Raw genomic sequence first — 26,460 nt, forward strand, 5'->3', positions numbered from 1 at the left:
TGTCCTGCCATGACGAGGTCATCGGAGTCTAATCTCCATCGTATCTCAGTAAATCATGTCTTCTAAGTCAGCGGCCCCCAACCTTTTTTGCACCACGGATCAGTTTATGTCTGACAATATTTTCACGGAGCGGACTATAAGGTGTCACGGATAAATACAACAAAATAAAACCAGTACTGGTGCCAAAACAATAAGATTTAATCATAACACACAGGAAGAGACCCGGGGAAACCAAGTTAATGATAAAAATGATTTAAAATAAAAAGCTAAAAATTGATATAACCCCCGAAAACCATGAATTTCACATCGAAGCCTCAGCGCAGCCCAGTACCAAACGACTCACGGACTGGTACCAGTCTGTGGCCCGGGGGTTGGGGACCGCTGAGCAGGCAACATAATGTAGCACTTGATCAGTGAAGCAGTGTCCACTCACTATGACTTCAGAGAGTGGAATAAACACAGTGGAGAGGTGTGGGGAGCTGCTTTCCACCTCTGTGGATTACAGTGGGTTAGAAAGACAGACCACAAACATCAACAGATGATGTAATCTGCTGACTACAGCTGTTACGGGGTGAGGCAGGGTGCCCCCCACACAGGCTCAGGACCAACACAGGCAGGCTCACCTAGGGCCCGTTTAGGATCACAGCTTAGCGAGTGTGTGTTTGGCCTGTGGAACGACAAACGACACAGAAAGGCCTCAGACAGGAAGCCTGAACACAAATCCGTCAGCACTAAGCACCACACTCACAGGGCAGACCGTTTCTCACTGCTGGCACAACGACACTGATATCTTCTGATAAAACACTGCCACCTAGTGTTGGAACCTTTAGTTACATTGTGCAATTACAGCTCCTTTAATGAAGCCCAGACTCCTGTTCCTGTTTACTGCCTTATATTACAGACTAACACCAACACATAGCAAACACGAAACCTCCCGCTCTACCAATTTCCATAGCAGCATCTTTACTCTCTGCACAGCTCAACATAAAAAAGAGCACTTCCTGTGTGCAGCCATCGTGATACTTCACTGGCAACTCAGAAGCCAGGAAATCTTGCACTCGGATAAATGCAGGAAAACCAACCAGGTGGAATCAGCACATACTTATAACTGTTTGAATGTAAATGTGTAAACATTCAGATATGTAAACATGTAAATATCAAAACATGTAACCACCAAATAACTAACTCCTTAACCCTCATAAACACCTCTTTGTGCACCAAATGACATCAATCTACTTCTACATTTTACATAATTAAGGAGACAGAGTGCTCTCTCGTATCTGGAGGGAAGAGTAACGATAGGAGCGAGCTAAGAGAAACAATGTTTCAATATTTTTGAAACATTGTTTCATTTATGAAAAAACAATACTTTTCATAAATGAAACAGTATTTTATAACTTCTCTCTCCTGAAAGATGTTTTGCATGACTGAAAAGCTGCTCGCACAGAATTTTCATAACAAAAGATTTTTACATACGACTGAAATGCAAGCGCGGTGTGGTGCTCCGTGTTTTCACAGTGAGCAGGGGGAAAATCTGGATCTTTATCTGATAGACGTTCAACAGAGATGTGCTTTAAGACTCTGATGAACTCTGGTGAACAGACCTTCACTCATTTTTATTCACCAAAATACCAAAAGTAACCATTTTAACAAAGTCAAAAAGAGTTTCATGACTCACAGCTGCATGTTTCTGTGACAAACACAACCTCTCTGTCATTAGTGTCTCAGTGACACCTGCCTGAGGTCAGAGGATCGGAAGTGATACGTCAATGATTTCTTAGATCCTACACTTTAACTCACAGAGAGAGAGAGAGTGGCTGTAACAGCATTTGTTAGAGTGTTTGTGTGTGCAGTTGTGTTTGTGGGTAGCTGTTACTTCCTTCATGCTCGTCTCTAAAAACAGCTGCGTGACAAAGACAGAAGCAGACGGACGAGACTTTTACTTCGCCCAAGATGTCCACAGGAAACCAACATGTGAGATACAGCAGAGGAGTCCGAGCGGACGGTGGAGAGAAAAACAAAGCGGAGATCCGAGAGCTTGAAGCCCACGCCACCAGGACTAGGTCACAGAAAACCAGTAAGCATGAATAAGTACACTCATGGCCTGGCAGTAAACGCAAATAAAACATGGATGATGTCTTATTTTAAACATGAAATAAATAAATGTGTCATACAGCAAACATCTGTCCTCGTACTGAGAAGAGCAGCTCATTTAAAAGTCCGCGTGCTGAACGAAGTATAGTTACTGCGCTTTTCATCTCTACAGGTCGGCGTGCTCGAAAGAAACATTCAGCGAAGAGAAGAGACGTTCGAGTCATCGCTGCAGTGCTGGGAACGTTTCTTCTGCTCACGCTGACTTCGACAGGACTCCGCTGTGAGGGCCGACACGTGCTGCGCTGTTTACGATCAGTGTTCAGCATCCAGCAAACTGTTCTGGGAACGATGAGAACATTACAGCAATGCTCTCATCGTTCCCAGAGAAGTGCTGAACTTTTTAATGATTTCAAACTGTTAATTTAAAAAATAAACACACAAACGTTTGTTAAAGTTTCACATGAGCACGTTCCTCTGCAGATATCTCAGTGACCGTGCAGAGAGACGAGCTCAAAATAAAATTGGATGAACTAAATGAGGAAATGACCAAGTTGAAGAGCCAATGCTCAGGTAAGAGAGGAAAATCAATCTCACAGCCAGTGACAGCAAAGTTCACAGGCTGAAGAACAATTATTTCACAACAAGTTTTCTTTGGTTCTCCGTGTCCAAACTTCGAGAATCCAAACATAACTGATGGTTGGCCTGATTTTGGATTTCCAGATGATCGACCCGAACGAAACGCAACTGAGAGAGGTTACAAAGCTTTTTTTCCCCTCAGTAACTGAAACAACCGTGTTTATCTGCAGTTTGAAGCAGTTACTGTGTTTCACATTTTATTTCCTTTTTTAAGGCTCTTTCACAAACATCACTGAAGTGAACAACACCTCAAACGCGACTGAGAAAGGTTTTACACTTTCCCTAAAATGTGGAACACACAGAACTCAGAATGTTCATTTAAAGCCATTTTAACTGAGCAAAGACACGTGACAGGAGTTTGGAGTAAGAGGGTGTCGGTATGTTTTCAGGGAACGGCTGTCCTCCAGGATGGGTGAAGGTCGGCTGCAGCTGTTACTATGAATACATCATAGTGTCCGCTTTGCAGAAGAGCCAAGAAGACTGTGAGAAGAAGGGAGGAAATCTGATCGTTGTGAACAGCATCGAAAAACAGGTGAGTGCGTTTGTCTGAAGCAGCGTGACTTTAAAACGTGAGAATAAAAACTAATCAAGAAGTTTAAATCTGCAATATGAAAAAAAGTGCAGAAAACTGTCCTCTGACGTCTCTGCAGTCACCCAGATAAAATCATGTTGAGCCAGAAAGGAAGTGAGCTTAGTACAAGCAGCAGCTGGTTCTTAAGCAACGGAAGAAAACTCAGATATGTAGGTGTCTATAAACACGAACGATGATGCCTCTGACTTTGTAATGACAGAAAACTGAACACCTTTGCTTTTGAAAGAAAAGCTAAAAGTCTGCAAGACATCACTGCAAGAGATGAATCTGACAAAGCATCAGAGCAGGTCACAAAGCAGCGCTGTGATAGTGGAACACGAGGCATGAAACACTCGAACTGTGCAGAGGTGGGCGTGCCCGGAGCTCTGAGTCTGTTCGAGGAAACTGAATCGTCGTATCTAAACCACAATCAGGCACAGCAACAGTGAGCACGCCATCAAGCGTGGCTCAAAACAGCAAGAGCCCAACCAGGAAATGACCTTTAACATGTAGGCTGTGCAGCAGAGCGCAGAGGGAGGAGTTGCATGACTATATTAATTATGCTCTGAAACTAACTCACTAATACATTTGTTGTCTTAACTGCATAAAACCTGAGTCGACACTTAGAAGCTTTCATATTTTTCTACACATAGAGAATACTGGAGGGCGAAACGCCTAAAGATGGCCTGCTGTGTGGCTCGGCGATTGCTCCGCCGTGACGGGAGGAGCTCATGAGAGCGGTCACATCAAGAACTCGCGTGTGTGTGTAAACCCGACAATTACTGCAAATATGGAAAGAAGCTATTTTTATTTTCCAATTTAATCGACTGATTGACCTCCCTGATGTTTATTTATCTGTGCGTTTCTTTCATATTATTATCATCATTACTATTGTATTTATTTATTGTTTCTGCAGACAGCTCTTTCTGGAAAAAATGATTTGATTGAACTCTGTTTAAATTAGGGATTTAATAATAATAATAATAATAACTTTTGAAAAAATATCTATAAAAGTGTTTTTGTAAATTTATGTATACAGCTTTCTGCATCCTAATTCTTTTCAATCTATAAACTATTGCTGAAGTTATTAAACTGATCAGAAATGATTCTGCGTGTTTCTGAGTGTGAATAGTTGGGATGTGGGTGAGTTAAATCGGCTCTGTCTCTTTAGGACGAGGATGAACACGAGCATGATGGATGTGTGTTTACTCTGAGAAACTGAATAAAAACAAATGCGATTTCTTGATAACATCTGTTGATATTATTCAGCAGCGTGCTGAAGGCGGGCCCATCGGACACAGCCGTGGTTTCTGATAGGCTAAACCAACAACTCACCACAGGGCCTGGCTCTCCACGTTCTCCTCTGGCTCCTCTGATTCCTGGGCCTCCCTGTTAGATACACAAACAGCAGGAGGTGCTTAGAAACACACGATTACCAGGTTTGCTGCTGAGGTTTGAAGGTGAGGACAGATGACTTTATAACCCACAAAGCTGACAGATGAGTCATGGTGCAAGAAAAAAAAAGGTTTAATCTGCCAGGAAGTGAAAGTTTAAAAAAAAAGGAATTCCACTAAAGAAATGTAAACGGAACATAAAACAGGATGTTGGTGTTTTGTCCTGTTATTGGACTTTTGGGCGCTTGACACCAGAAGCGAGAGCCCGCTCGGGGCTCGCCTCCCCGCCTCACCGGGGAAGTGAAAAAACGATAAGACTAGTGGTATTTCACCAGATGAGGATCGCTCCAGCGGGTGACTCGGTGGGTTGCCATGGCTCGAGAGGGCTGCCGGCCTCTCCGGAGCTCGCCGCCACTCGCCGCGTCCGGGGAAAAAAAACACCACGGCGCACGTGAGCCTCTCCCGGGAGCCACAAATGCTCTGCCCCACCCTCCACAAGGCGGAGGGGGTGCAAGACCATTTGAATATGACCTCAGATCAGACGAGACTTTTGTGACTGCATGAATGAATGGCTTTTATGGAGGGCCAGGAGTGACAAACTGAATGAATTAAATGTTTCATTAAATAATTAAAATTGGAATTCATTTATTAAATAAATATTTCAATAATTAATTAAATGTCCAGTCATTTAATTTAAAACATGTAATACATTATTTATTTATTTAAATTTTTATTTAATTATTGACTTTTATATTTCATTGTTTAATGGCATTTTTAATGCATTCATTTTGTCACTCCTGGCCCTCCATATTTTGTGTGTGTTTAGTATATGGATAATGACAGGTCGGCAAAAAAGTCTCACTGTCGCTCTCTGCTGGTGAGAAATGAAATTGCATACTCTTTAAATACCAGGTGGTATATTAGAGTCATGGTGCTTTTGGCAGTGGTACAAAAAGTTACTCGTTTGGTGATTGTTCTTCACCATATCAAAGAAACATGTAATGTGAGTAAAAAGTGAGGTGACAAAGTGCAGGAAAAATGATGTTTGTGTCATTGTTGTGATGCAGATGGACAACGACCAAACGTGATCGCACATGTTTCATTCAAGTAAGCAGACGATGAAATGCAATGCAGCAGAGGTGAGACTTGCCCAGTAACCAAAGTGTGTGTGTGTGTGTGTGTCTCACTGGTGGTCCAGCAGGGCCTGGGGGGCCTTTGCTGTCCTGGGTGCAGGTGCAGGCTTTAGGCAAGGCCGGGCAGTCTACCTCCTTCCTCTGGATGACCACAGCATGATGAGGATGACACAAAGAAAAAACAAAAGCAAATAAATAAATATAATAACAGAATAGAAAATAAAGAAAATGTAATGGCATGAATTGTGATTAAAAAAAACAAACCAAACAAGGTGGAAATATGACAAAACTCTCCGTCTCAGATGTGAATTTCAGATATTTTCAGACTACAGTCACTGTGGCACACAGCAGTCAGTGACTGTCAGGTTCAGTCATGCTGCTACTTCACTACGTTCTGCTTGGAAACCTTCGGCCCCAGCAGTAAAGACCTCAGCCTGCACGACTGTGCAGAACACGTTAGCCACAGACGCCTGAGAGCACCTGCTTCCCGACACACTCTGATGTTGGTTTGGCGTCATGAAAAGATCCAAATAAAACCAGGCAGGCAGTTTAAGTCTAGACGACTGCTTTCAATGGTTTTACAGTGAAAAATGGAAGAAAACATGACTCATTCTAACCCCGAATGCTATCAAGAAAATTACTGTAATGGAAAAATCTCTCTCTCAGTCTCAAATAGATTGAAACTGTCACCTTGGTGCAGGCAGTGCTAATAAACTGTGTGTAAATGAGCACTTAAGAGCTTCCAGGTCATCTCCTCCTGCTTTAAACAAGCAAACATCGAGACTGCTTCAGACTTTGACCTCACCAGACTGGGAAGTTCACAGCACTTGTCTCTGTTGGCCCACGAGGTGCTGCAGACGATATCAAAGTTCTGGAGCTGAAACTGCAGAGAAGGAGAGAAAGAAAGGAAATCCACATCAGGTATGAACATCAGCCAATCAGCTGCCAGGTGTCTATGACAGAGAGAAACAGAGACGCACTGAGAACTGCAGGTAGTTCAAAGCACGGCTGGATCAGGACGTCAGTGAGGATCAATAAAAGCTAATTATGATCAGCTGATGGGACTCCGCAGGCAGCGGTATTTTTATTTTACCTGGCACATAAAAAGCTGCTGATGACTCACTGCAACTAATCACTAATAAATCACTCATTTTGGTGCTGAGCATGTGTGGCTTTTCACCATAATCCTGTATTGCACCCATAAAGAAAGGGAAGATCACCCCAGCTTTACACCTTCCTTTGAATCTTTTCAAATGCCTGTTCTCTGCTTGTCTAATTAAGTGTGGAGAATTTGGAGGTGTAAAATGAGAGCATTCGTCAGGGCCGCCCTACGATTCACAGGCTTTAAAGCACAGCGGGAGTCTCTGCATCTCGTCTTGGATTGTGGGAAATAGTTAAAAAACCAGAGTCGAACACATTTAAACGCTCGTGGAGGCCAAAATCCATAAAACTGTTTGAACTTTGAGGCCAGAAAGTGTCCTTTTTTCTAATCTTCTAAGAACAGAAGTAATCTTGTGATGGTTGTTTGCTGCTACCTGCAAAAACCTGCCGATGCTTCATTCTGCAAACTTCATTTTCAAAACTGTAAACACGTACGATCCAAAACGGCAGCTGTGCCGATGCCATGAAGCTGAGTTTAATACGAGTGTAAAACTGAACCTGTCAATCAAAGTTGTTGGGCTCCGCCCTCCAAACTGCCAAAAGTCAGAGTGAGGTGAGCGAGCAGAGCTGCCTGCGAGAGCGGGAGTGTGTGGCAGCGCCTGGCGTCGTGTGTGCGAGGGCTTCTTTGTGCGTTTGGCTGCTGAATCATAGCGGGTCTGAATGCACGCACAAGGAATTTTGCATGAGTGAAAATGAAAAGCTGCGCCTTATCTCGCTGCCATTTTGACACCAGTATAAATCCGTACTCGATTGCTTCGTTTTGGGCGCTGACACGGCCGTGCCTGGCGGGGAAATAAAATAAATAAGTAAATAATTACGCTGCTTATTTGACACAAACGGTTGAGTTTTGCAGCTTCGGAGCAAAGTCGGCGTTGCACGTTTTCTCTTCAAAGGGAGATCAAACAATCAGACACGGCCTCTGTGCCGCCGCTATTTCTGAAGGAGAGGCCGGAAATTGATTTGTTTGCATTCATACAACTGCTCGAGGAAAGATGGAGAAAAAAAGAGTGAACAAAGTGCAGCATGCATGTGAGGAAACCCTGAGTGTTAGAATTCATGTATCACATGTGCAGTAAACCACAGGAAGGCTGACAGTGGTGGATTTGGGTCTGAGGAGGGCATGACGTGCACCCATACTCTGTCCCTGGGTGTAGGCCTGTTCCAGCCTGCGGCTCTTTAGTGCTTATACTGCGGCTCCGCGTGGTTTGGGAAAATAAATGAGACGAATTGAGCTGAAGTGTATTTTATTTATGTTCGTTCTTGTTAACTTGTAGTTCTAAATTGGAAGATTATTGCGATACTGAAATAAAAATAAAACTATTTTTTAAGCGTCACACTCGTGGAAGCCGGTGTACCCGCCTAAACGCCTGCATTTATGGAGACTTTCAACCCCAGGTAGGCCAATTATGGATCTTCGGATCCACATTATGTCAGCAGCTGTTCTCCACCGTGAACTATGTTAAAAACAAACACCGCTCACGCCCCACAGACGACAGCTTACAGTCCTGTAAAGATGAAAGTGACTGCGTACAGCCCCGATCTGCAGACGCTGTGCGCAGAGGTTCAGGAGCAGAAGTCCCGTTGTAAACATGTCACAGCAGACCCGACGATGTTTCCATGAACAGGCTTTACAGCGTCTCTTTATTGACCACTTCTCACACACGGTTGCTGTACGCACACAGCCGGCTGTAGCTTTTCAGCCCACAGCCCGACACACACCAACAACAACACAACAGCATAGATTGGCACAGACGTTAAAGCGGCGAGGCGTGATTGTGGGTGCTGCTCAGGTGCATCCTCCTCCCCTGCAGTGGTGCTGCAGACCACGCCCCCCCCGCCACACACATTAACCAGGTAAAATACATATTTAGGCAGAATTTTGCAAATATCTGTTTTTCTTTTAATTTTTTAGCAGCATAGAGCTTTATTTCCAATAACTTTTTAAAAGTCAGGTCAAGGCTCCAAAAGCCCAAAGGCGATATGAGGCTGGCTCACAACAGTTTTTGTTTGCTACTTTTTCAGCAGCTAAATGTTTGTTTTGTCACAACAGTTCAGATGCATTTAACCATTAGTAATGAATTTTATTCTCTGGTTTGCTCCCACAGTGCATCTTTGTCTGCCCCATTGTGAGCCGGGCTCAGCTGGAGGTTTCTTCCTGTTTAAAGGGAGTTCGTCCTTCCAGCTGTCACCAAGTGCTGCTCACAGGGAGTCATCTGATTGTTTGGGGTTTTCTCTGACTTACTGCAGGGTCCTTAAATGTAACTGAATGAGATTTACTCTGACATTTATTCTGGGCTCACATAAAAGGCCGAAACACGCAGAAACATTTTGATATTTCATTTTTATAGCAGACTAACATCCACGATGTGTGGACTGGTTCTTATATTTGAGCAGTCAAAGTGTTCCTTCCAACACTCACTATTTCATGGACTCATCAGGGGTTCGGTATTTTGCCCAAGGACACTTCAACATGCAGACTAGAGGGAGCAGGGGCTCAAACCAGCAGCTTCCTTTGCAGTTCACAGTATTTGTGTGCGTGCTGCTCTCACCGGTGCAGAGTTGTCCTTGTTCCCTCGGGAGCGGACCATCCTACCGAGAACCTCCAGCCCATCAGTGCTGATGTTTCCTGCTGCGTTGACGGTCTTCTCAGACACCATCTTGCAGTCAACGAACACTTTGGCGCTCGTCTTACTGATGGCGAGGTGAAGCTGCAGAGAAGGAAGAGATACAGCCACTCGTTTAAAGTTTTAGAGGTCCAAACATGAATGCAAAACAAGTGATAAATGCTGTTAATAAAGAAGCAATTATTATTAATATCTGTGATGATTATGACTCCTCACAAACATCAGCAGCATTTAGAAGCCCTGCAGACGTCTCGGCCTGCAGAAAGTAGGAGAACAGCGCCCTCTTCCTGTGAAGCCGTAACATGACCGAGCTGTTCTTCATGTTTGTCAGTGCGGTGCTCACACACTGACACAGTAACAGTTGAATAACACCGAGCACCAACAGTGCACAAACATTAAACACACAAGAACAGCTCAAAGGATTTAAAATTACAGCTCAGACTGCTGGGAGACCTCGCACGACTTCTCTCTTACTTCACATGTGAACTTATTTATGGACTTTTCTTTTCTCCTTCCTCTCAGTCACCAGTCCAGGCACAGGTCTGTCCTCTTTCAGCCGTTTTCTTTCTGTCAAAGAGGATTTTTGACCTTTGCACCTTCACCCAGGGAGGCTAAAAAGCCCCACAGAACAGGAACAGAATATCACAGAGTACAACTATATTTGAACTGTTTCCAGCACTTATATAATTAAATTATTATTAAATTGCATTTAAATGTGCATTAAAACACACAGCAGCTAATAAACTGTTTTAATAAGGTTAAAAAAGAACTGAAGGATATTTGGCTGGAATAAAATAATACAATGAGCCACATCCAATTAATTTAATGTTAAAGGAAAAACACCCCACAGGGAGCACATTGCACTGTTCCCACAGGACAGTGTTACAGCAGCTGCACAGCCTGAGCTGGAACTGGGACACAAACCAGCAGAGTAGACTGAGACTAAGTGACATCACTATTTATAATCACACACACACACAGACACACACAGGTATTACTGTCACCATCACGGACAGTCGAGAGCTGAACTGCGAGGCGGTTAAAACGCCGCCCGTCTCCTCCGAGTGGCTCCTCGACACCATTACCCCTCCTCTCCCAATATGGCAGCAGACCACCAGGCTGCCGTCAGCGACTCTGCTGGTTTCACAGCAGCAGTACACACAAATGCACACACACTAACACACCTTGAAACCCCACTGACCTCCGTCTGTAAGTGCACTGTTGTGCGTTGGTGAAAGTGATGCGGTTTACAGAGAAGCTGTTTTTGGACCATCTGAGTTGTTTGTTCGTGTTTCGCTACTTTTGAAAAGTGCAAATTAAACTGTTAAAAGGGTCTATGTTTATCCTGGCAGAGCGAACACTGAAAATGCTAAACATACGCATGCTGCTATAAAGACAACAGGCTGTAAACCCAAAAAGTCTGCTCTGTAATTTGAGTTTCTATATGCCTGCATCAAATTGTGACACGTACGCACGGATGAAGAAATGTTTCTATTTTCTCCGACAGCTGGAGACGAACGTTTGTGAAGCCTTCAAAGCTCCTGTAATAACCTGGATCACAGGAGATTGTAACAGGGCAGCCCTTAGCGGCTGGAAACACAGTGAGACAGACCAAGGCAAGTGTAGTGGAACAAAGTATTTATTTGCTATACGGCTCTCCTTAAAACAATTAACTTGTCGAGCTTCTTCACAGCACAAAAATCCCCTAATGACAACTGGCAGCCTTAAATATGTTCAGCTGTCACAGACTTAACCATTATTCCACTCTCAGGTAAATTCTTAAATCCCAACCTTCCACCACAGTACACAATATATCAATAAGAATAAATAAATACATAAATACATCTTCACATTTACATATTAATAAATATTTCACACTTTAATGTTACACCAAACCCAATATTATAAAAACCCAGAAACCCAAGCACAAAAAGATTCACCACACTCTTTACCCATGGTCTCTCCCGGAACCTTTAAATGGTGTCTGGACCCCCGGGGAAACATTTGCCCAAACACCTTGAAGAGGACACAGGCAAGAAAGGTGAGTAATCATTAACTTACAAACGCTTATTTGCACCACTTTTATCCCTAGATTTCACACACACGTTTGCCTTAGTTTTCCTTATTGGTAAACCTTAATCACAATCTCAATCACCATTCTTCTCTCCTGACAGACAACCACCACATTCCTTGATGAGGAGCAGCTGTGCAGGATCTGAAACAAGGCCACCAACTGATTTTAAAATTCCCAATAAATAGTCAATAAATATTTAAACTTCTTGTGTGCAAATCCATGCTTAAAGTGCAATGCTCATAAAGTGCTTGATAAGGTGCTTTTAATAAAGTGAAAGGTGTGCTCTAAAGTGCTATACAGACAATACAATATAAATAAATGCAGTAAGGGAGTCCTCTTCCTTACAGAGATAAACACACTATTTTACTTTTAGGTGGGATCTTAATGTTGGATGAAATACTTTTCTGGCTGCTTTGCATCCTCAGATAATTATAGTCTGCAAAATTATGGGTTGAAAAAAATGATTATAATAATTCAGATTACTAATGCCTGCAAAAGTCAGATTCATTTCCACTGCAGAAATCAATCTGCGGTTCTTTGACAGTTTGATGTCTACTTTGGTTAATGTTGTGTTGCATTTGGAATTAAACATTAAATTTAATGTTAATACAGCGAGAAAGTGAGAAGGAAGTCACCGCAGCTGAAGAGCTGAAAGTGTTGCACTGAAGCTAACATGCGTTTTATATTTGGAAGGACGGGACTAGAATTTCTACACATCCCAAACTTCCTAATGATAATAATAATAATAATAATAATGATGATGAAACAAGAGCAACTGCAGACCTTTCTTCATACTGCATGATGATGTCACTAACATCCAGATGTTCAAGAACAGGAAACCAGTGAGGGCAGCCAATCAGAAGAAAGGGATCTTTAAGTGGGCGGTCTTAAAGAGATAGAACCTAAAACCTTTTTTTTTGGAACATGTAACCCAGGTTTAAAGCTGTGGATGCCCACATGTGTGTGCAGTGTAGATGTTCAGTCATGTTTCCAAATGTCAGTTTTTTAGCCACTACAACACACACATCCTGCGTTTGTCAAATAACTGAGAAAAAGTTTAAGAAAAAGTGAACTTGAGAACTTACAGGAGACTTTTTTAATCTTCAAAGTACTTAAAAGCAGGATAATTGCCAAACTGAGCTGACTATCAAATCATTTGAGTCCTCTGATCCATAATCACAGAGTCCTATACAAATGTCACACAGACTTGTCAGGTAGGCGCTACAGATGCTGGTCTAGGATTTAAAAATGTATGCAGAGGCAGACGCGCACACACATGCAGAGCAAGCAGAACAAAGGGTGAAAAGGTAAGGAGGATAAGCTCTGCTGACAGCGCGCAGACAGCAGATCAGTCAGCGTCCCTCGGCTCTGACACGCCGACAAAAACACAACACGACTGCAAGCAGGTTCAGGCTCGGGGCATGACTCAACTACAGTACGCCTGTCAGGACTTCCACTACTGTCACACTGCTCGACAGGGCCTCACGTGGCAGAGGAACAAGTGCAGGGAGCGAAGGAGGGAAGGAAGGAAGGAGGGAAAGGACCGGAGCTTGTCAATAGAAACCTGTGAAGCTGTCAGTCAACAAACCAGAGGAAAAACATCTATATAATTTTAATCAATCCACTGCATAAGAACACCAATAAGACTTAAAGAAGGGAAAGTTTCTCAGCATGTTTGACCACCTACAATCATCACCTCCAAACTACACAAGACGCAGCAGCCAGGCTACTAACATCTTCTAGCAAGTGCACTGGCCCCCAGTAGATTAACATACAGAGCAGTAGATGACCAGGCCCCCAGATTATTAATCCAAACTCCTCATAAAATACACAGCAGCTCGTTGCCTCTGCTCACAGGCTCAGAGTTTGTTGGAGCAAAGGGGGCGGAGCCTTTCAGTCTGTGGACCAGTTTACCACCACAGCTGCGATTGGTTGACTCTGTGGAATCCTTTAGAAAGCAGATAAAACCTTTTCTGTTCAAACAAGCCTTCAGTTGATCAACGCTTTTAAACATTTAACCCTTTCTATTGCTTATATTTTCTATTTTATCACTTAACCTGTTTATTTCACCCTTCATGCTCAGCGCTCTGTGACTGCCTGTCTTTGAAAAGCGCTTAATAAATAAACTTTACTTACTTAAAATCTCAGTAAAATATTACCAGACCTGTATTGCTTCAAACACTTCCACCAACACGTTTTCCCTCTTGGACGCATCACAAACTATTTCTTGCATCTGCTTTGTTTTTACATGTTCCTTTGTCAGCGGGTTCGGTTTACCCCACCCTAAAAACTAAAAGCACCTTCAACGTGTGATTGCAGCCTGCAGGACCTCCCACACCTGCACGCAGCTGTATTTAGCTATCAAAGGAGCTTCCATCAGGCCACAGACTGTATGTTAATGTGCAGGACAGACAGACATTGTCCCAGCTTCCACTGGTCTTCACTGTGTTTTTAATATTGCTTATAAAATATTTTGCTTGTATGATTTCTGCTGACTGCACAACAACTATGTCACACATCATCTTGGTAAATATTTAAGGGTTAAAGTTCAAATTATTCTCTAGCCTGTCAGCCAATCAGACGATCAATCATCCACGTGTCAGGCAAACAGACAGCGGAGGTCGGGTGTGATTCTGACCTTGTGGAAGTTTCCAAAGAAGAGCTTCTTTATTTCCGGCCCCTCGAAGGTGACTGTCTGAAACTCTCCTTTAAAGTCATTGTTAAAAAACGTCAGAGTTTTTCCTCCATCTGCAGGAAGAAACATGAGAATTAAAAAAACATAAATCAACAAATAAAACACAACATTTATAAGAAGCAACAATCTTGTTCAGAATTTTAACTCGAGTTTAACAGAAGTAGAACAGCAGCTTGCACTGTACCCGACTCTCCTTTTCATTAACATCAGGCAAATATGTTGTGTTCACTGATTTATTTTGGTAGGTTTGAGTCTAGAAATAAAGTGGAAACAAATAAACACGTCTCAGCTCACTGTCCAGGATGACGCCCACTAGAGGTTCGTTGTTCTTGTTGAGGATCTCCCAGAGCGCAAAAGGCTCCTCGGGAGTGTCGGCCAGCAGCCTGAACAGCAGGGTGATGGTGTAGTCAGAAGGCAGCCCCTCAGGATGGATGTACCTGTGAGCCAGGGTGAAAACATCAGAGCCGGGTAAACGTCCTCATTGGTGATGTCTCTTTTAGGTCAAACAGTGAGGGTTATGGGCTCTGGATGCTGATACTCAGCTGGTGAAATCAAAGCTTGCTTCTCCTTCCAGAAGCTATTTGCTGCACTTTCATCTGTCTTTGAAAAACATGCTATGATGTCTTTTCCATCAAGGTGCAGCAGTGAAACTTCCAATAAATAAGGTGCTATTTTTATGAGCGTGGAGACTGTGTCCTGTGTACCTGGTTGGCTGTGCCAGCAGCGCGTCGCTGTGCAGGTGGAAACAGGGGAACGTGTTAAAGGTGCCGGGTACCATGGAAACACCAGACATGCTGCTGTACCGATTCTCCACGAGCCCGAACAGCTCCATCATGCGAAAGCCTGATGACACAAGGAGCAATTATCACCTGTTGTAACCATTTCAATGAGTTTTCAACAAGTTACAACAAGCAGAAAAACAGCAAAAAAGCTCAGAGGAAGTATTTGTACATTTGTAAGTAAAGAAATATAGAGCTGCAGAAAAAGCAGTCCAGACATACAAGACATGACAGCAGGATACAAGATATTTAATTCAGCCAATCATTTTAAACATACCAGTTTTCACCAGTATAGAGGGCCAAAACTGCCAAAAATAAAAATAATTAAAAAGAAATAACAAAGTGACTCAACAATATAATATAATATAATATAATACAAACATGTGCCAACTGTGAAATCTGGGGCTGATGATGATGTTTGAATAACAAATAGCTTAATATCTTTTATTCAGCTGTTGTTGCTGTTTGTCAGAGCTCTTCATTATAAAACATATCTGCCCTGTTCTGTCTTTCAGAGCTTCAATTCGCCCAGCAAGATATTGATGTGATACCACAGATGTCTCTGTCAACAGTAAACACCATCTGTTAAATACTGGCCCTTACTCATATTCAGCAAATGTATTGGTGCATTTTTAATGAATATAAATGCAGCAAAAACCAATAGAAATCTATTTATTCATGAAATGTCAGCTAAACAGATACCATTTAATTTGATTTTGCATTTATTCAAAACACACAAAAAGAGGATATGTAAATTATGCTATTAAAATAAAACAAATAACTAAAATGTATTAAAATGAAAAGAAAAAATACAGAAGAAATAAAACAGAGCAACAGCTTATTCTGAAAAGTTAAATATAATAATAAAAAAGAATGATATGTTGATGATTAATGACATTTTGATGAACAACATTCTCAGTTGTTTAAGTTATTTGTTTGTACATGTGTTGGCAGTGTTGGCTCTCCATACTGTTTGAAATGAAGGGTTAGAGCTTTAACATTATTGTGTTCATCCAAACACATTAAAGCCACAGCTCACACTTGATTTATATTCTGTTTCCTATTTGAAGTTATTCTGTAAGCACTCATAACGGAGACCGTGACACGTGGACACGTGGACACATGGACACGTGGACACGTGGACACAGCAGGCTGGCTGCAGTAGTGCTCCAGCTCTTACCTGGCATCGTGCTGCCACTCATCGGCACAGCCGGACACGCTGGGAAAGGCAAAAAGTGAGTTTGATGACAAATATTTAGAAACCACCACATTCAACCATTTCTATTAATGTACGGAAAAAGCACCACATGTTGTATAATTTACTCTATAATGTCCAGTGCAGGGATCTCTTCAGGATTACATTTAGCTCTAACGTCAGGTCAGGGACTCACTGGCAGTTGCAGCTTCACACACAAAGGTCACCAGCTTCTCTTCAATCTTCTTGAAGGCGTCCAGGTCATCCACAAAGAAGACGTGCCTGTCACTGGGTTTACTGGCGATGCTCACCAGCTCCCCGTAGTCAGCATCAGCGAAGCCAATGGCAAACACGATGTAACCTTTGATGAGAATTCAGAGAGAGAAAGATCCATGTCTCCAACTGCAGGAAAACTGGAGGAGCAATATGAACGCAGACTCTTGCACATTTTAAAGGCAGATGAAGTTTGGCCTTCCAGTAACACAGACCGCAGCTCTAGGCCTTCTTCAGAGCTTCACACAGAAACCGTTCTGACCTTCCATCTGCATCTCTTTGGAGACTTTGTTGACGTCATCCTGAGATCGACCGTCAGTGAGCACCACGAGGACTTTGGGGATTCCTCTTCTCGCTCCTGCCTCCTCTGTGAAGATGTTTTTCTTCACGTGCTGGATGGCTCGACCTGAGTGAGCAGACAGAACAACCATCTCCAATAACTCCAAATATTCTACTTTTAGTTTTCAGCTTCGTATTCTCAGTAGTTGAGAAAAAGCAGCAGACGAGTTATTTGAAACAACATGTCTATTACCAGAGGATTTTTTTATTATGCTGATTTGACTTCACACCATCTGTTCTGGTTAAAAAAGTCATTAGCGGAGCTGCAGGTCTGTCACAGCGGACTTGGCAGTGATGGGAAATCAAAATTAATCAATTTTCAGCTGCAGTCTCCGGTGTGGCAGACATTATTCTGAGAGGAAGTCAGAAAATCCTGCAGCACCATCAGCTTCAGAGGATCCCTGTTTACAGAGTTAACTATTAAAAACATGAAAGAAAGGAAGCTTAAGGGTTTGTACGACATAAACTTGACACGATCAGTTAATTTCAAATTTCATGCTAATTATTCATCAGTGCAGGATGAAGATCTGACTCCAAACTGTAGCATTAATCGTGATGAAAGGACACGATTATTGATGCATGCCTTGCTGATGTACAGGACATCAGAGAGTGTTGCATCAGAGCGTCCCACCAGGGAAATCACATCACAAGTTTCACTGAATGTGTGAAGAGAATTCATGTTTCTGCAGCAGCTGGAGGACCAGCTCAACATCTAAGGCTGCCCCCCCCCCACTCTGCAGAGCCACTGCGCTGCAGGCTCAGACACCCACCAGACACCCGGGACCCCCGACTTACTCACACTCTTCAACTATGATCAAATTTTACACATTACTACCAACAGTTACCATCACATATTAATATTTAGATGTTTATTTGAATGTTTCTGTTCTTTTCTGCCTTATAAATGTGCTCATACAGGCTCATGTGGTTTTTCCACTGCTTAATATTTGTTTCATAGGCTTTAATATTCATTTCATTTTGCAGAATTAACAAAGCAACGACCAACATAATGAGCAATGATGAAGATGACTATATTTTTAGTAGTATTATTATTGCTATTTATGTTATATATCGTGATTATAAGCTGTTTCTTGATTTGAGTCTTCTTCTTTGGTGTTTGGTCATGACGTTTCCCGGCGCCGCGTCTTCATGTTGCTTAAGAATCAGGAAACTCTGGAACTAGTGCACTTTATGTCTTTAGTGCATAAATGGAAAAAACCCCATAAAGTCAAATAATGATCATCTACTGAGCCTCTTCTGTCTCTTTTCTGTATATTTACTCAGACCCACACCTTAAACCACAGCTTGACTGAGTCATTAACAAATCCATGAGCACCTGCCTGGATGTGAGGCTGCTGCACGGCCGTTAGTACATCCAGAGATCAGACGTTTTCTAGGCCTCTGGAAACAACAGAAAGCACATTGCTAATTGCAACGCGGCGATCCCAGAAACTGTTGCTTCCTGTGAGAAACGGAGGATTAGTGTTTTACAGCAACGCATCAGCAGTGGGAGAATTCCTCCCCACCAGTGACGCTGTTACAAATCTATTCTCCTCAGTCTCATCCCTGTAGGAGAAACCGCCCGCGCTGCTTTGTAAACAGCGATTAATGACTCTCACTGCTTCCCTGCAGACTTCCTCTCATCGCACACACACACATCCATGAATAAGACTATGCATGAACACGCTCGACTTGCACACACGCATGTTGACACAGAGCCGAGAGGACAACACACTTTTCCACAGTGATTTCATTTTCTGTTTGCGGTCGCCTCCTGCTCAGTAGCATTGATAACGTCACGAGGGAGTTGTGTTGAGCGTGTGCACGTTACACTGTGGATTTGTCTCGACCAGGCGTCTTTCTCAGATTTAGAGATTATTTCTGCCGCGGTAAAGACGGATTTGATCCGTCACAGTCGCACAGCTTGTATACATTCGTACACTGTATCGCACCGGCTTCAAGCGCGCACGCCAACATCTGTCATCCTGAAACTCTAGCAGACTCCAGCAGCACGCTCGTCCAGCGTCAGTGACTCATACGCAGTGCTTTCACAGAAAAGCAGCAGCCTGCATGCTGTGCGCGTCCTCACCTGTCTTAGTGTTTCCTCCTTTGTAGGAGATCTTGTTGATGGCATCCAGCAGACCCTCCTTGTCACTGTAGGAGTTCAGCTTAAACTCTGTCCGGGCATCGTCGCTGAACTGGGCAATAGCCACCTGTCACAAAACACATGAACGTAGCTAATAAACCAAAAGAGGAAGTAGGCCACTGTTAGGTGTAGGGGACGAGGGTTAGGAGGAGACTACGAGAAGAAGCACCGTCACAGAATACAGAAAAGCTGATCTCCATGAATCCTCCTTTCAGACTCGAATGGGGTCATCCTTTAGAAAGTGAACATCATGTTTGTATTACTTTTATACAACCGTGATTCTATTTGAAACCACATTCAGCATCACTACACGTGATCAGCATCACAGCCCGGCTGGTACAGAGCGACTGTAACGACCACAAAGAGCAGAGAAGGATAATGATGCCCAGGATGGAGACAGAGGAGGGTTACACCGCTGCAACGAGAGCCTCGATTCTCCCGTCAAAATCATTCCTAACGAATCAGGTTATTACTGGACAGGTCTTTAAGAATTATTACATTTAAAAACTATGAAAAATGGAGGATAGAGTTTTGTTTTCAATAATAAAGTATGAGATAATACGGGCGGATGATACGCCTGCAGCGGGCAAAGAGTCAGGCTGTGTTAGATGGGATAATTTAAAACAGTGAGGTACATTAACCCCACGCTATATATTTTTAAGCAATTATTTTTTGTTTGTTTGAACTCAAAACGTTTGTATTCCTTCTCCATCTGTTCCTGGCTTGAACCTGCTGTGGGTGGCTGTGTGCTGCTGCTCGCTGCCTCAGGTACAGGACTCAGTGAGTTGGGTGGAGCACTCAGCGAGCTCTTGGCCAGCACCAGTGGATCAGTCTGGCAGTGTGTTTGAGCTGCTAGTGAGAGCCTGTTTAACCCTCTTTAGGGCAGATTAGATTTTTTCAGTTACTTTGATCGACATCCAGGTTGTTGTTCAGAAAGAGCCACAGCTCTTAGTTTAGACTGCTTCATAAAATCATGCTGACGTTCATATTTACCTTCTGTTTTGTTGTTTTCTTCCACCTGGAACGCTTTGTTCTACAGTATATCACAGCATTTAAAGACAGTATGTACAATGTTCTCTAAAGCTCAGACAAACTGAGCCGATACTTGATGCCACTGTGACTGAACGGAGCTGAACGGGGAGGAAAGAGGAGCACTGACAGACACGTGAGCAGCTGTAACACAGAGCGTGCAGATGAGCTGTTTCATGAGTGAAGTGGGCTGTGGCCACCTGGGAGACCACTCAGGAACATTCTTTATTTGTAAATAACAAAAAATCAAAATGAGAGCAGCTTACAGGAAACTTGGCGCTGGTGCTGACTCGCTACACCGAGGCTCTGAACACAGGAGTGAAAAAGAGGTTTAGCTCAACTGGGAGAAAACTGCTGTATGTAAACAGTTTGTTCTCTTCCTCTAGTTTGTCCTGGAAAGTTTCCCTTTTCTTTGCATCTACGGTGCATCAGACGCTCCTACAGATGACGGGGAAACTCATTTAGATGAAGAGGTCCGAGCGAGGCCAAAGAAACAACCACGAGAAATCAAATCTTTGAGTTTAAAGATTTTTTACAATTGAATTACCCAGGAGGCCGCTCTGTGCACGTGGTAGTCTTATTCCTGTCACGTCCCACAATAGTGAAGATATGACTCAAGATAAATCAAATGTGATCTGGTAAGAAGAAAATTCATAGCACGCGGTCTTTAAGTCTTTCCACAAAGATGATTTCATATGATCAGCTGTGATGTATCAATGGTAGTGTTGGCAAACATAAATATGCAGCTACATCATGAGTGAAATGGTCTTCGTTAGAACAAACGTCTCCACATTAACAGCTACAGACAATCACGTCTTACACAGGCTGACAGTAATAATAATAATAATAATAATAATAATAATAATAAGAGAACTGCTGAGAATCATGACTATAAAGATGGGAATTAAACCAATGGATTCATCAGTGTCACATTTGCAATGTGACACTGATGAATCCAGCTGTGGTTTCTTCGTGAGACAGGTGAGAGGACGGTCCCTGCATGTGTGGAGGGTGGAGGAGCAGCAGTGATGGAGAGGGAAGCAGCTTTGCTGGGGTCACTGCTGTTTATCTCCACACTGTGTGAACTTACTTGGATAGTTGTTGGATACGTTTACGTAAAAGCTCTCTGACGTACGAACAGTCACCTGACCTCAACCCTGCTGAGATGATTCTTCCCTACAGCTGTCAGACTCCTCGGCCTCCTGACATCTGACCCACGTTAAACTCATGGACTAAACACACCCACAACCACCTACACACACACACACAATGGACAAAAACAAACAACTGGACCCTCATACACACAATAATAACAGGGACTGACCCACCAGCACTTTATAGAACCTCTGTAGGAGCCACATATCTCACTGTAGCTGCTGTACAGACAATCACTCTGTACAATAATAACTATAGTTCTACAACTGTTAGAACTTGTATAGTTCATATTTCTGTATAGTCCTCATATTTATATCCTGTTCACAGCCTGTACAAGCTTATAGCATATTCATAACATACCTTCATACCAATATGATGGCACTGATGGCGGTGTCAGCGCCACTGATGATCTCTTTCATTGTGCTGCCAAAGCAGCGCGCGGCAAACCTCCACCATCCACAGTGAGGACGAGGAGCCTGCTGTGCCTCAGGCAAAGTGCACATTTTCCCATCAAGTCATTGTTTTTCTGGTATTTCTGTGGCATGTCTGTCAACAACCTGTCAGTCAAAGCACGGCGCTGAGAGCTACCAGAAGCAACACACGCCAAAGCTCTCAGAGAACTGCTTGCTAAAGGCTAACAGGTCGCCCTCGGTGGTACCTGTGTGCCTTCCGGGCCGATCCGGTCCAGAGCTCCACTGGTGCTATACAGGAAACGGATGATCTTCAGGAAGTTTTCATCTCCGATACTCCAGGAACCGTCAACCAGGAAGACCAAGTCTGCTTTGGCAGCTTTACAGACTGAACGAGGAGACAGAGAAACATGAAGTAAACATAACAACAGCAACTGGTTGACTCACAAAGGCAACACTTCAAATGGGAATAAGTAAAAAGTTGTGAGTCTGCTGTATGGAAGCTTGAAAATAGCTGATTGAAGGGTTTTGTTGGAACGTTCATTGTGATCATTTTTGATTGGCTTTCTTTTACTTTGAAGGATAATTTATCATTAAAAACACATATTTATCCACTTGCTTTCATTTGTTCGCTTTATTGCCGTGAAAATAAACAAACTGGCTTCATTTAGAAACCGATGAATAAAAGCAGCTTGTGAGTGAAGCAATCCTGTGATTAATTGCACTCAAAGAGCTTTCGACTTGTAAACGATTGAAACACATTAAATGCAAAACACAGAGCTGCTTCTGCTGCTCTTCGAAAGTCATTCCAATCACTTCCTTCTCTCCTCTAATCAAACCCTATTTAAGGGTCAGCCGGCGCCACATTGATCTGCAGACGCTTCAACCCGGCATTCGACTCTTTGTTTATTGCAAACATTTCATAAACACATCTCAGGAGGAATCAAACTGACTTTGTTCTGAAGTCTGAAAACAGATTGAGTGAAACTCAAATTGCTGTTTTGCTCAAATATAATATTTTGTAAGTTGATTGTTAGAATTATTCACCCGTTCTTTGTAAGGACACTTTGGTTCACTGCTGTCAAAACTGCAGGTGGTTGCAGAACATTGACAGAGCAGCTGAAAGCAGGAGAGAGATTTATAGTTTTACGCTGGTATTACACATTACTGTCATCCTAACAAGCCTGAGCTTTCAAGGTGGAACTGTGTTTCTAACCTTCAGTGCGATAGTAGTGATTTTGCCCCCTTGTGGCATAACACTGTACAGAACTACAGCATTTTGACTCCACCCACAGATGTGTGGATTTTTTTAGAGAGTTGCTGAACTAATTAAACATATTTCAAATCAAATGCAACTGAAATATTAGCAGTAATTCAAAGAGAATTTATCAAATGTGGAGAAACTGGATGAAAGATGTAAAAAGATGAAGTCATCCTTTCCTCTTCTTCATCTTTTATCCTATTCAGGGTTGAGCAGGGACCAGATGATGATGCTCTTTAAAAAGCTAGTGCACATCTAGTGATGAAAAAACTGAAATGAGACGATGATGAGATAAGAAATACTTTATGAATCCCATATTTGGGACATGTGGAAGTGTTTCCTAAGTACCTGCCGCAGCGTACCTGCCGGGGCTGTAGAGGAGGCTGTAATCAAACACGTGAGGAGGAAACAACCACTGTTCTCCTCGTCAGCCAGAATGATTTGAATGTGTTGATCTCTGTGATCATTCCTCTGAATTTTCTGGATCATCACAAATAAGATTTATGTAGAAAGCACATTTCCACATTATGTGCAGGGCGGCCGAAAGGTTTATTGCTTTTATTTCGTTTAGTTGTCAGTGGATTCTTTCTGACTCGGTCCAGATCGTTCTGTTTCTCTCTAAATCACCACAGGTCTTCATTTGTGTGTAAATGTGTCCTTATTTGTTCCTCGCTGATGCCGACAGCACGTAAACAGCATCCTTCTCTGTTTTTGTTCAATAAATGTGTCGTGAAAGCAGAGTGATTCTATGCTGGTGCATTCTTACTACTACATTTCTGCTCTGTCCCATGGAGAGCGCTTGTTAATGGTAAGACAAAGCAGCGAGCTCATGCTGCTGTCGATGTTCGTGTTTGGGTCTCTCTGGATTGATTCTTCAGGTCAGCTCTGAATAATCTGGTTTATTCAGGAATGAAAGGACATCGTGGATCTTTTGTGGATGCAGAGGTCCACGACTGGTTTCTGATTTACTGTCCTCCATCCATCCTCTTCTCTCTCTCTCACTCATTTTCGATGCTCTTCAGCTCCTCAAAGTACTCCTTACACCTTCTCAACACTCTTCACTTGTTCCCACGTCTGTCCTCAATCACACGAACCTGCTGCACATGCTACATAACTGATAACAGATAAGACTCATTCATTTCACCTGATAGTGTTTTTTTCTTCTCTCAGAGGTGATGAAACCTTTTGTGGCAGCTTGAAAGTGAAGCTGGTGATTCTGTGGTGACGGCAGGAGAAGAATGAGAACCGCTGTAACAGATCCAAGACTCGCTCGGTTTATAATTACACTGACGTCAGACACACTGTGTGTCACATGTTACTGTGTGTGTTGTTATTGGAGCTGAGAAGCGTTGCTCTTCTTTGTTCAGCTCTCATTCTCCTGCCCGGCCAGCGTGAGGATCAGTTTGTAACAAGGTTGGCTTTTAGTGACAGGAACCCCAAAAAGCAGCCAATAGGAGACCTACTTCCTTCTATAGCACAGTGAGCTTGTCTGCATTTTGACTGTCTGTGACATCAAGAGAAAGTCTACTGAGACTCTCAGCCTGATATGTCTCTGAAGCTGATCTCATTAGAAATTACAGCAAGTTTCAGACTTTGCTGCAGATTTGCTTCTTTAACGAGTGACATTTGATAGGTGGGCATATGGATCAAACTCTGCCCCCCAAAATACTTCACAGGACGTCTTAAAAAACGTATACTTTAAAAATGAACGGAAGTATTTATGCATTTAGTTTTTATCGGTTTCAGCTTGTAGCTGCAGATTGGGTTTATATTTCCTGTAACAGTGTCATTGATATACATGTTTTCTGTCCCAGCAAAGATGATCTGAGGATAAAACCTGACCTGAGACACTGTCACATTGTGAGGATGAGGACGATCTGCAGTGTTGTCTGATATGAAGACATTTCCATGGTAAAATGAAGCTTCCCTTACTAATGTTCAGAGCTATCCGCACACTGAATTCCTCGGGCTGATTATGTCGTACTTTATAGTTCTTTAGCTGTAATGGCTCTAGTGTCTTGTGGCTGTGTGGAAGCTGCAGTTCTGCGTTAATTGCAGTCATCATTTAGACTCGTTGAGAATATTCTTCATTACATCTTTGACATTCATTCACATTCACGCGATGCTATTATTCTGACGGCGCTCCAGTGGAGTGTACAACTATTCAATGTCGTCCACACGAGGAAACAAACAAAGCACCGAGTGAAAAAGGCAACAGTTGGCCTTAAATTGAAGATTAAGTGCATCATTTAACGCTCGCCCTGAATGCGTCTGGCAGCCTATTTAAAGCTCGTGTCAAGTACAGAGAGATTATATTTAACTTAAATGAGAAATCTCATAATAAGTGCAGTGAATGAAGATTCTGCCTTTCAAAGATCCATTCTCCACATTGTAAGATTATATAAGAAGTAAATAAAGGTAACTGGTAACTATGGCTGCCAGATGAGGAAAGAGCTCGTGAACTTATCTCAAACTCTTGTTACCAGGTTACAAAACCATCGTCTTTGCTGTGTGATAATGTAACTGGCTTGTGCAGCACTTTGTGGGTCTAATAGGTGGAGAGATGTGACACTGACAATCACAGCACCTAACAGCTGAATTATTGTGAACTGAGAGGATGGTGAGTGAAGCGGGAGTCTCTGAACAGCTGTCTGTGGGGGCGCAGCTGAAACACCACCAGGTCCCCGAAAAGCCTCTTCGAGCCTCTGGCTTCACTTTCCAGACTCAGCCAGGCTTCGTCCAATCGTGGTACACAGTCCACACATAAAATACTACAGTACAGTCTATCCACCCACTGTCCTCCACTTATCAAGTGAATTGTACAAAACGTTAGTGCCTGGACTTCAGTCATGTTAATAAAGAAAAAGTCATCATGCCAATCTCAGACAGTGTGTCACATATCACAGCGGCCACGGGCCGGTTTCACGTCAGACACTATCTTCACGGCCTTTAAGGTGTCGCGGATAAATACAACAAAATAAAATAATACGACAAAAACTGTCTCTGTAAATATAATAGTAAACGTGGATGTACTGTGTAATTGTGTAACGTTATTAGCAGCGTCCTCCTGAAATGCACCAACAACATTGAGAGTAACGTCCTCCTCTCTGCCCCTTAATGCTCTCTGGTCGCTATGGTAACGCGTAAATATTTATTTCAAAATAAGACACAATAAAACCCAGGGAAACCAAGTTAACGATAAAAACTCTGAAAGCCAGAAATTTCACACCCGAGCCTCAAATCTCGCAGCCCGGTACCGAACGACTCACGGACCGGTACCGGGGGCTGGGGGCCACTGACATATCTGACTGCACACCTGTAAAATAATAAAAGGTCTCCTACTACAAATCAGAATATCAAAGCTGGTTATGCAAAACGTTTCATAAAAACAAACCAGTCAAACTAGAATACATAAATATTTATACATATTTACTGAAAACTGAGCAAAAGAAATAAATAAAAGAAGCTGTTTGGATGCAGCCTGATGTCAC

General features: G+C 42.8%; 2 protein-coding genes across 10 annotated transcripts in view; one reads left to right on the forward strand and one right to left on the reverse strand.

Moving 5' to 3' along the window:
• The window catches only part of col14a1b (collagen, type XIV, alpha 1b), a 160,559-nt gene that overhangs the window by 19,318 nt on the left and 114,781 nt on the right, over positions 1 to 26,460 (reverse strand). For 8 of the 9 annotated variants that reach the window (XM_085261530.1, XM_085261528.1, XM_085261523.1 and 5 more), the window contains 12 exons: positions 21,957 to 22,096; positions 19,058 to 19,181; positions 16,892 to 17,035; positions 16,553 to 16,717; positions 16,342 to 16,380; positions 15,087 to 15,225; positions 14,677 to 14,819; positions 14,326 to 14,435; positions 9,539 to 9,697; positions 6,634 to 6,711; positions 5,883 to 5,969; positions 4,637 to 4,690 (listed from right to left, as the gene is read on the reverse strand). In XM_085261530.1, coding sequence (XP_085117656.1) covers positions 4,637 to 4,690; positions 5,883 to 5,969; positions 6,634 to 6,711; positions 9,539 to 9,697; positions 14,326 to 14,435; positions 14,677 to 14,819; positions 15,087 to 15,225; positions 16,342 to 16,380; positions 16,553 to 16,717; positions 16,892 to 17,035; positions 19,058 to 19,181; positions 21,957 to 22,096 — 1,382 coding nt within the window. The remainder of the gene's footprint in view (positions 1 to 4,636; positions 4,691 to 5,882; positions 5,970 to 6,633; positions 6,712 to 9,538; positions 9,698 to 14,325; positions 14,436 to 14,676; positions 14,820 to 15,086; positions 15,226 to 16,341; positions 16,381 to 16,552; positions 16,718 to 16,891; positions 17,036 to 19,057; positions 19,182 to 21,956; positions 22,097 to 26,460) is intronic. The other variant, XM_085261524.1, reaches the window with a different exon arrangement.
• On the forward strand, positions 1,854 to 4,454 carry LOC146548526 (uncharacterized). The gene is made up of 7 exons (XM_085262884.1): positions 1,854 to 2,077; positions 2,267 to 2,374; positions 2,575 to 2,664; positions 2,815 to 2,847; positions 2,945 to 2,998; positions 3,120 to 3,262; positions 3,955 to 4,454. The coding sequence occupies exons 1-7, from the start codon at positions 1,954 to 1,956 to the stop codon at positions 4,018 to 4,020; spliced, it is 618 nt and encodes a 205-aa protein (XP_085119010.1). The 5' UTR covers positions 1,854 to 1,953; the 3' UTR covers positions 4,021 to 4,454.

Source organism: Mchenga conophoros, linkage group LG22 (genome assembly GCF_057382185.1).
Source record: "Mchenga conophoros isolate Kocher_MC1m ecotype Shallow Benthic linkage group LG22, M_conophoros_male_GT1.1, whole genome shotgun sequence".
NCBI classification, from domain to species: domain Eukaryota; kingdom Metazoa; phylum Chordata; class Actinopteri; order Cichliformes; family Cichlidae; genus Mchenga; species Mchenga conophoros.